The 11,530-nt window shown below is 44.6% G+C and overlaps 1 protein-coding gene across 1 annotated transcript; it reads left to right on the forward strand.

The window, feature by feature from the left end:
- The first annotated feature begins 10,653 nt into the window (after positions 1–10,653).
- Positions 10,654–11,277, forward strand: LOC146182842 (uncharacterized). Its single transcript, XM_084608286.1, has one exon. It carries the CDS (start codon positions 10,654–10,656, stop codon positions 11,275–11,277), a length of 624 nt encoding a protein of 207 aa, XP_084464412.1.
- Positions 11,278–11,530: the final 253 nt, after the last annotated feature.

The following is an 11,530-nucleotide window of genomic DNA, read 5'->3' on the forward strand; positions in this document are numbered from 1 at the left end:
ATTGTAATTATAAAAATTACACATTGAAAAATCATCTTCAAAAATATAGTATTGTTAGTTGTGGTCAAAGCTGAGAAATGGAATAATATATTAATAAACTAGATTGAATACTATTGCACCTAGCAATAAAAAAGAATGCAGGACAGAGAAAAAGTTCAACCTTCACTTGCGTTCTGCCATGAAATTGACAGAAATAGTGAATTAATACCATTTTAAGCTATATTAAGTATTTGCCCAGAAGCAGAAAAAGGGTGTATAAGCGCTGACAAGGTTTTAAATTTTACTTGAGGTAACATGTAACTAAATTCAGCAAATACTAAATTGACGTTTTGATGCCTACTCCATAAGGGGGAGCCATATAAGCACATCTATAGAACAAAAACAGGCATTTTTATATTTCTAATATTACATTTTGCAGAATTCAATATATTTACTGACTCATATTAACAATGTACTTTGCATTGTTTTCACAGATTTTGATAAAAATTGATGTTGCGGCCGTTTCTTCAATTCTAATCAGTTTTCCTTATTTTACAATTTTCTTACTTTTGTCCAATTTCAAAATAATATGCAGAAACACACACACATCTAGAGCTTCAAATTTTTTCAGAAATAAAGAATGGGAACCTAGATAATGTAGAGAAATAGTTTCTGTGCCAAGATATTACTGGATCTTGCAAGAATTCAGGCTGAATTTGGCCATTATCAGCACAAGCACTCGGTTTAATATTTAATATTATATTTTTAAACAGTATAACGCAACACTTTTTAGTCCGTGATATTTTTGACGTACTGAAGATGTTTGAGAGGGATTTGAATGAAAATCGAAGATGATCTTTTTTTTAATTGCAGCAAATGTGTCCTTTAGTGCTGTTTTCGAATTCTGAGCAATTTTGATGCTTTGTGGAGAACTCACCTAGTGGTCTGGAGCTCCAAATACTGCCTGGAATTAAGAACATGCGTCAGGAAGTGAAAACATATTTAGGGCAACCAACCTAATGCATCATATGCCAGCACATAAGGTTAAAAATGAATATTTTTGCAGCGCATCGCTCTTGAAGCAAAGTTTGCGATTTTTTAATAACTCAACTGCAAAAACAAAGCAGGTTTCTAATAGTGTTTGTAAATGTAAAACCTGCATATATTTAGTGCGTAAAAAATAGTACAATGCAAAATCATGGTATCCAAACTTGCAACATTTTGAAATGGCAAAAACAGCGTTTTCTACCTCTAGAGATATACCATACATTTTTTTTTTTCGAGGAAACTACGCGTATCTTGAAAAACTAAGATTAATTATTTTGTGTCTAGATATTCGCCCACCAAATATAAGAAATTCATTGGAAACGAAAGATGGCAATGGGACCTCGATTATGTTTCTTATCTAAGGCACCCATAATACGCTGTGAGAAAGCCAATATCAAGGGCTTTTTTTAATATCCCATATTTCGAACGGTTGTGCCATCTAAGAAAATTTGATAGCTAGGCACACCTTAGGTGTCGCCAGCCCTCACTTTCTGTTACAGCTGCACTTGCTAAGCTGAATTAATACGTTGAGTACTTTATTTTAGCAACGAATATAGCGGTATTACGTGTCAATTTTAAAGAAAGGCCGCAGTGACGCGATTCCCGTAGAATTTGTAAGTGAAATCTGTAAACCTTACAAATCTACCCATATATATGATCTCTTGCAGGTTTTATTCAATGTACATTACACCTGCTGCGCCCCATATCTTGAGCCAAGGGTTATAAATAAAGCATTAGAAACAGACGATGGAAACAGGTGGCGCATTGCTGGCAGCCACTTAGGACAGCGCAGAAAATTTTTATTTTGTACGTAGGGAAGTGAGGTTATTCGCTTCAAGTACTAAATATTCACTTTAGACAATAAATAGGATTACAGAGTCGGTGAGCACGTTCGGAAACCTCTGCTTCAATATTTGCGGTTATAAACCTCATGTGTACCTTTTTTTCCAGCTGCAGATAAATTCCGGGTCATGTAGATACTGAAAAGGTTACCAGCCCATTCGCGCACCTCAATTGTGCTGCTCACAACACGATTTGAGCGTACAAAACAACCTGCCGCTATGATGGCTAGCCCCATGCATGAGTAAGGGTGCTATGCTGGCGATGGTTGCTTCGCGTCGGCCCTTTGGCGCACATGATGGCTCGAGTTACAATGAGCGCGCCGAACTTTGCAATGCGGATAATGACTGCAAAGCGGTAAGGATATAAATGAGTGGAGCAGTATTTTTCAGCTGTAAAATACAAATAGTCTTGTTGGACGAATGTGCTGGCGCGGACGAAGAAACCATAGACAACTTGTAGGTCTAACGCTACACAGGGCTGTCGAGCCAAGCCAAGTCCTCAATTGTATTGCCCGGGAATCTGATTTTTGTATTTTCGTGGTTTCGTATTGTATCTGGCGTTCAAAATGCAGACTTGAGGGTTCTTTATCGCAAATAATCAAACGTGATTTGTGCCGGTACTCTTCAAAGTAGCAACACCATTTACTATGTAAGTCATTAATCAGTAATTTAGGTAAATAATGTCAATTAAGGATTCCAAACAAAACCTTTTCTGTGGTGCTCAAGGTAGCTTGCAGCAATATGTATCTGGTTTCCTTTGCCTGTCTCCGAAATGTTTTTTTTAACCCTTATATCAAATTTGCTTGGACAAGCAGTATATGTGTAAAAATGGTGCACCTCATATTTAAATTGACTTCAGCTATCATGCGATGACTAAATCACCACTGATCCCACTGAAGGTCCTTATAATTGCTTGAGTGACATCTTTTTATCACTTTAACAGGCTGGAAAATTCATATGAATAAGGAATGAAAGCTGATATTTTCTTTCGTATATATTCTAGGATGCCTGAGGAGAGGCAGCGTGTACCTGGTTGACGTCCTCTCCAGGAAGACCGCGGCAGCCATGAAGTGCTGGCTCATAACAGTGAAGTAATGGGACGGCGGGCACAACCAGCAGGAAAACGTGACATCTTCAACTCAGCCTAGAAGCTGAAAGTCGGAATAAATTGCTGTGAAGGCTCACAACCTTAGTAAGCTGTAAGTGCCACTTTTTTATTAGGAGGGTTTTGAGCCTCTTTTGAATATTTAAGAAGAAATAAAAAGTGCTGTTTAAAACTACATTTGTCGATGCGCAGGCTTTTTTGAGCTGCATACGTATGGGCTGCTTTTCACCTGTCCGGAGAACACCATTGCTGATGCCAAAACGTTAGAGCCCGCTTGGAGGAGAATATGCGCATCTCAAAATACTGCCGCAGCGCTAACGTCCATGCACAATCGAACTGCAGACGTTTTAATGGGTAAACCATAGGCCATGGATGAGTAGACTCCTAATCATACCTGGATAAACCACCGGCTAGCGTGTACCGCCGAAGTGGTTGGGCCATGTATGGGTAAGCCATGGCCCATGCATGACCCTAGCGCGGCAGTAGGCTGATAAAGTCGGCCCGAGGTCGATTGCCGATAATTGGCCGTTCTTAGGTCATTGTCAATTCCCAACTTCGGGCTGAGGTGGTTGGACTAGGTCGGCCCGATGAGTTTTAGTCAGTCATCTTGGCAAGGGCCGAGCGCGGGCCGACTATGCGCTTGCCGCTTGGGACTGCCGTGTGACAGCTATAGGTATTTTCTGGCTAGCGATGACGCAACGATCGAATATTGTTCGAGCGTACGCACCCGGTTGCAGCCATCCTCGAAACTGCCAGCGGAGCGATAAGCATTGACTTGAATAGCTGCAGTGTGTTTTGTGGACTTCAGCAGAATTATTATAGATTGTAACGATCGAGTTGCTAGATTTCAGTGTTCACACTTCAGCACTCAAGAGCTGTAAATAAACGCTTATGCGTAACAAGTATGCAGACAGAGCTAGTGATTTCGGCGTGTGTGGAAAGCGACATTCACCCATTTAAGTGAGCTACCTACAAAATCAGCCGAAAGAGTATATCAGCTAATCAGCGGCCAGAGAAGCAGTCGTGAGCTTAAATCGCTTGTGCATATTACATCTAGCCATTTCAAAAAAATGCAAATGGTCGCCGAACATTCTCTTGGTAACAATATTTAGTATAAACTGTTTGCACGTTGTAGAAAGCGTAGGAGCGGCAAAAAACTATCGCGCCAGTCATATGCGGAGACAGTCGACAATCAAGCACTGATTACTAGTGTGGGATGAAACACTGGCTGTCTCAGCCGTATTGATATGGAGGCGATCAAAATGCAACATGGCACATGGTATGCAATGTATGTGCGTCTTTCATCCTAACAAACCCAAGGCAACTGAAACTAATCTGGAACTCGTCAGTATAGTCTTTCTCATTGGCCATGAATTTCGGTACATGAATCCTGGAATTTTCTACATCTTCCTAAAATAATGCTCGCGATTTCATATGCATCGTAATAGTGTTGTAAATTTTGTTTCCTCATTGTTTTTGTGCAGGTGCCATTTGCGAAAAAGGTGGGGGGACGCTTTGAAGGCACACGCATTTGTTCGCAGGTGGCTGCGTGGTTCCTGTGACAGAGGGGGTGGAGGACAAAGGCGTTATGCTGAAACCTCCACTGGCGTACCAAGCATGCCACCTGTGAATGCAATTGCAGGGTCGGCCCCCTCACTATGCCTATGAGTGTGCCCTCCAGCTCCCTGGCCCCTTCCACTTCCCGAGAGCCCGCCCTGCCCTGCCGAACCCTGCCACTGCCCTGCACGCCCCTGCTGCCGCTCTGCCTGCCACTGCCCCGCCAGCTGCGGCTGTGTGTACCCTCAGCGCTGGCTAGTAACAGCAGCCGTCTAGTAACAATTGCAATAAATATTATCTTTTTGTGAACCCTGCCCTTGTTTTGAGAATATCTACTGATTTCTCATGAGCGGCAATTTGCATTATTATGGCCACTCCTATTTGGAAGGCCATTATTGTCCCAGCAAGTTCGACATGCTTTCACGAATATGCCTTGAATGGAAAAGGCTGCATTTTATGGCCTGCACAGGCAGTGCTACAAAATGTGTAATCTTGGCATCATCAATGGTACATGAATGGAGTAGCCGGTGTACCCATGAACCATTGGATGAATATTGGTGTCGACAATATGCGCATGAATGGAGTAGCCAGTGCACCTGCGATGGCTAACCATTGGTTTGATATTGGCATTGACAATGGGTCATCAATGGAATAGCTGGTATTAAACAAATATGGGTAATAGCATGATGGTATAATGCTGGACAGTATTGGCAAGAATCATGGTGCATGAATGAAAAGTCTAATATTATGCCTACATTGGTGGCTCCAGCTTGGTTGAACACTGGACCAGTCTTGGAACGAAAGATGGGCCAAGAATGGAGAATGTAGTAAAATGCCCAAATGCCAATATCAATCTAATATTAATGCCATTCTTTTCCAGTGATGAACCATTGTTGGGCCAATGCTGGTGTGTTGCTTGGGGCGCTTTTGATCCGATTCCGTCAAGCTTTTCACATAGTCCGACATTGCTGCAGCGCACACTACATTCCCTTGCACGTTCTGCAAGTCTGACGATTAGCGGCACTGTTCACAGCATGATAAACTGAACACGTACTGTTGCAGACGACCATTCACCACCGGCGTCGTTGATAGTAGATGATCCGGAGCTGGAGGCACCCGCGGTGGGTATCGCCACCTGCGCCGTCGTCTGCTGCAATGCGCGATTCTCTTTCACTCCATGTTATCGTACGGCGTTTGACAACTGCTTTTTAAATGTAATTCTCCCTAGGATGTATCACTTGAGCGACAGTATTATCAAGCTAATTTACCCCATGCGGCAGCATGTCGGACTAAAACTGCGCGATTCGCTGCAAGCCTTTTGGGGTGTTCGGATTCATAACATATATTCTTTAGGGAGTTTTAGAACCACATTGCCTCCGCAGTGATGGAGCATACTTTGTCACACACTTCTGCAACGCACCAATGTTTAACGACCCGCCACTACTTATGGTTTTCTGCGAAACGAGAAAAATGTTACGGTAACTTGTGCTTACATGTGTTTCTAAGGGTCGCTCTCCCAGCTCGCAACCCCATACGTTTTGTGGTGTTTTAAAAAAACACTTCGCCTTGGTAATGAGTTTTCATACTTTCGCGATCTGTGCTGGGATGTTTACGGTTACTCTGCACCGAATAACGACATCATAGGTGCCCCGTGAAATGAGAAAAATGCTTTGAAATCTTTCGATTCTATGTATTCCTATGTTCGCTAACCCTACTTTTTACCCCCAGTCGGCTGCGGCACCGCGAGCGCGCCCTTTAAAAACACTGTGTTGGTCTGTAAAGCGGGAGGGACGTAACGGGCGTAACCACTGTCATAGAAAACGAAGAGAGTAGGGCCTACACTGCGCGGCATAAAAGAAGGAAAAACCCCAAGGTTGCTGCCTGGCAGTTAGTCGTCGAGGCAAGAAAGAACGAGCGGTGCAAGGCCAAAAGAGATGCGGAAACGCCAGAGCAAACAGAAGAGTGTATCACCAAGCGCAGACGCCAGGACGCGGAGCGGAAACAGCGGCATGCCCTGGTTCTACTAGAAGACCGGAGCGAAGAGATGGAGACTTGCGAAGAAGAGAACGTGAAGGGCCGTCGCATCACTGACCACGTCATCAAGCTGAGTGAAAGTTCCAGTGCCACGAGCGCGTTCGATTGCCACAAGCAACCCATTTGGCCTTGCATGTGACGTATAGTGTAAGCGAGACTGCGGCACCAAATGGACTTGACAGCGGTGAGTAGTAATGCAATATACGAGACTGCGTTTGGAGACTGTCAAATCAAAATACTCTATAGACAAAATTGAGCCCGCTGCATGCTACTTCAAAGCTCATCGGGCAGTCTTCCTCTCTATCAATCAAAATCAATAAAAGATGACTATACCCAATGTCTCTAATTGCTAAAAATACATGATCACAACAAGCTCAGCCAAGCAAATGTACCTCTCGCTACGTATATCTTGGCATAGCTTAGCTACAAACATGTGATTCATATTAGATCTTACCCCTCCTATCGTGGTAGGCTGCATGTAATACGGCAAACTGCTTCACCTTTTATATATATTTTTTCCATTGTAGCCAATTTGTATGCTTCAGCAATGCAATTATGAGCTTACATTTGCTGTTTATGTGCTCTGAAAAAACCGCCACAATCAGTTGCAACCTCCAAACATAGAATATGATGGGGAAGCGCAACCGAAATTTTAGGTAACTTGAATATCGTAGCAGGTACAGCGACAACTGTTCCTAGCTACAATGACACAATATGTCTTGTTTCTGACACCAATTGCGAAACTGTGCGGCTCTCGTTGATTCGCTTTCGTGCGACATGGCGCATGATCCCATACAACTGTCCCCGAATGTATTTAGCATGGTCCTATAAAGGAGACGTAGACGTGCCATCCCACAGAGATCTTTTTGAGATTCGAACATATCCCAGAAGAGAGCTCGCGGGGACAAACTGTGGTTACCTTATTAGGATGTGGGAGGAAGGGACTAACGAGACACCCAGGGAGCTGGCATGTTGTCTGGGTAAGGTGCCTGACTACTGTGCCGGATACCCGGTGGAGAAAAACGTTTATGATTCAAACGGGGTGGAGGTATGCATGAGCCGGATCTCTAAAGATCCGGCCCTTACAAACACCAGGTGGGGTCCTGAGTACGGGACCCCAGTTGTGTCGGCCGCTGCCCACAGGCACGCTCGAACAAGGCCTTTTGGGCCTGCAGGTCATAGCAGCTGAGCAAGGTTGCCTCCCAGTCCTCCCGAAAAGGGGTGGGGTGAGGAGGAATAGCTTGGTTGGATGGAAAAGCCCACGCCACCACGCCACCCGCGCGCTTTCCTTCCGGGCTTGCCATCTCGGCCCCCTAGATCAAGATCTCGAATTCGAACCCCCGTTTTCTTTTAAAGGCATTGTTCTTTATTATCAATCTTGCCATAGCCATTACCCTCGCCTGGGTAAAGGTCTAAGACGGAGGAGCGGCTTCTGCTCCGTCTCTACACCAACACTCTGCTGTGCCCGGCAGCACTTAAACATTTTAATCCTTCCTTCACGGGCAGTTGTCCGCACAGTGCGTAGATGTCTTCGGACATCTATCGCTGACGGCTGCGTTGCGATGAAAGCCAAATGAAGAGGCGGCCGTGCGCAGTGCGGTCAGTGCACGTTCAAGATCCCAGGTGGTCTAAATTACTTCGGGGCCCTCCACCATGGCACCCTTTTCTCTTTCCGGTTTCACTCCCACCTTCCTCCCTTGCTTTATGGCGCGGTTCATGTGTCTACACGTGTGACAGATACTGCGCTTTTCCTTTCTTGTTAACCAATTATTATATTGTTATTATTAAGAAAAAAATGAAAAAATTGTGGATTGAAAAGGTGGTGTTACGGAGGGTATGCTTCAACACACAGCTTTCGCTCTATCACTAGGTTCAAGCCATGCTTAACCTCCCCAATTATTCTGGCAGATGAGCAGCGAGAAGGACGAAAGAAAACAAAGACCAAAATTTAGAAGTGTCCTTACTTAGTGAGGATGCCTTAAGAGCAACGCGCCCTTTTTCGGTGAACTTTAAAACGCAATTCTCTAAACGCTCTTTATTTAGGGTGTATTTAAACATGAACCGAAGCAGCGCGCACCACTCTTGAGGCATCTTCACTGAGGTAAGGCGCTTTCTAAAATTTGGCCCTAAGTGTTTTGTCTTTCCTCCCTTTCCTTTCTTCCTGCCCTGTATGCATGGTGCTGCATGTCACTACTGTACGCGGTAGCTGAGAACGTCTGCTTTCTCGTCAGAAAATAGTTCAAATATCACTCCTTCTCCAAAGCACAAAGGAGGCTGCCAATGAGAGCACGTCAGATGTTGCACAATATAAAGCAGTGGTGGACACTTAAACCTCCGGCTCTAAGGGTGTGACGTGGCAGCATTAGTTGGGTTCCACAGACACGGACACCAATACGAATTCTTTTGCACAAGACCAGAAGGCGTGTACACATAAAAGCGACAGCATAGCGCTTACGTGTGACTGCTACGGAGATGGTGCATTGCACATTTCTCGAAGGCTATGCTTCTGGCTTTATGTCAACGGATCGAGAGATTGTCACGTTCGCACAGGACCGACCAAAAAGCAATTACATACCAATGGAGTGATCGAAAATAATGAACTCAGCATGCGGGACAGCTGAGCCACCAGCTTAGCAGTGGTGCCGGCCGTGTCGCCCTGTACGTGCGCAACCGCATAGCGAGTGTTTTGGCTGCTCTATATTATTGGACAAGGCCCCTTACAGGTCTTGCAGCTATCTGCAGATGCTTTAAGGTTCGAGTGGGAAACTTGTATGATTCCAAAAGGTGATGAGACCATGATCTGCTCTTAACGAAAAGACGAAGCAGTGTATATATTTGTTTAGAGGTTCAAAAGGGATACCGTGAAACAAAAATGAAACACTTCTCAGGTGTGACAAATGTTTTTCTAGCTATGGCGAGACATATAGTCTCATTTGTAGACTTCAGCACTCTACTGATGTCTTCAAATCTTGCTCTTATAGGCTCCTGAGTTCTCTTCAAACAGGCGTATCACGACTGAAATAAGGATTGGCATGCATGTCAGATTTGACAGCACAGAAATTCCGAAATTTTAGAGCGTACGTAAGCTTTTTTACAGGGTGCAACTTGATTTCGCCTCACCAAGTTCAAATGATCTTGAGTCGGGGTGCTGACACTTTGGCAGCAGCATTGGCCACAAGAACCCACAACTAATTCGTTTCCGCATACGATTGCAGATTTACTGCTGCCATACAAGCGAGAGACGTCCCCACGTGTGCAGGACTACGCAGAACTACAGCGTCTTCCTTTCCTGTTCGGCATCGCAGAAGTTGCCCCTTCATCTGCACAGGACTACGCCCCTCTACCGTGGTGGAGCCTCTGTCTCTGTCTGCAGCGAATATAGGATCACCTCAAGGCATCAAGCGCGACACTTTGGCAGCAGAAGTGGCCACAAGAACCCACAACTAATTCGTTTCCGCATACGATTGCAGATTTACTGCTGTCATACAAGCGAGCGACGTCCCCACGTGCGCAGGACTACGCAGAACTACAGCGTCTTCCTTTCCTGTTCGGCATCGCTGAAGTTGCCCCTTCATCTGCACAGGACTACGCCCATCTACCATGGTGGAGCCTCTGTCGCTATCTGCAGCGAATATAAGATCACCTCAAGGCATTAAGCGCGACACTTTGGCGGCAGCAGTGGCCACAAGAACCCACAACTAATTCGTTTCCGCATACGATTGCAGGTTGGTGGCTTTGTCATTATGTGTCTTAGTTAAATTTTGTTATACTGCTGCTGCTGCTGCCAAAACATTTGCCATGTCTAAAATTTCTGAGTGCCCTGAATGTAATGAGAATGTGTCAGAGTCAAATGATGGTGTATGCTGCACTGTTGGTCACACTATATACCATATGGGTAAATGCGCCGGCGTCTCTGAGACTACGTTAAAATCAAAAGGCGACGTATATCGCAAAGCTTGGAGATGCCAGCAGTATAGAGGATCGAAAGTGCGGTCACAACGACCTGAGAAATCCGAAGGTAATGCTGAACAAGAACAGCGTGATACATGGCTCATGCTTCAGACAATCAATCAAAAACTTGACATCCTAATGCCGCTGAAAGAAACTGTCGATGGCATCGAGGATGCCGTACAGTTCATGTCTAACCAGATATCCAACTTACTGCAGCGCGTAGAACAAAATGAACGTGACATAAAGGAAATAAAGAGCAGAGTAGACAAACTTGAGGCGCAGGAGAAAAACACTGAGTGCCTAGAAGACCAGATCGACCAACTGAAATGGCGACATCGGCGAGCAAACTTGGAATTCCATGGCATTCGAGAAAGAGATAATGAAGACCTTTTGACAGAACTTAACACTATCGCCCAAAAAATCCAGCTGCCACCGCTCACTAATGAAGACGTAGAGGCAGTTCATCGATTGCCAGCGAGGCGTGATAAGATTCCTGGCGTTATTTGCCGGTTCACTAAGCAAAGCGTCAGGGACACGTGGTGGCAAAATAGGAGGAAAGTGGCCGATGCGGGCAATGGATTGCACCTGCTGGAAAACTTGACTAAAAGAAATCGAGAACTGTTGAAAGAAGTAAAAGAGTGGGCAAAGGCACACAATCACAAGTATGTGTGGCACTCGAACGGAAAAGTATTGCTAAGAAAGTCTGATGGCATCTCAGCAATTCACATAAGCAAAGCATGTGACCTCGAACTTCTCACTTAGGGCTACATTTATATTACATGACTGGCATTGACCCTAGCATTTTTACCCAATACGTTCATCCTGGCGAATTTAAAAGCCGTATCGGGTCAAGGTTTGCAAAGAGCTTGAAGTGTCTTCATTTTAACGCTCAGTCAATCAGAAACAAGGAATTAGAGTTATAAATTTTACTTCAGTCCTGAAATGAATCTTTTGATATCACTATGATCTCTGAAACATGGTGCACCAGTGAAATAGATATTCCTCGGTTAGATAG

Source organism: Amblyomma maculatum, chromosome 7 (assembly GCF_055883805.1).
Source record: "Amblyomma maculatum isolate TAMU_Amacu chromosome 7, ASM5588380v1, whole genome shotgun sequence".
Lineage (NCBI taxonomy): Eukaryota > Metazoa > Arthropoda > Arachnida > Ixodida > Ixodidae > Amblyomma > Amblyomma maculatum.

Excerpts from the sequence above, each read along its gene's own strand:
- LOC146182842 (XM_084608286.1), top strand. The coding sequence starts at position 10,654 with ATGCCGCTGAAAGAAACTGTCGATGGCATCGAGGATGCCGTACAGTTC.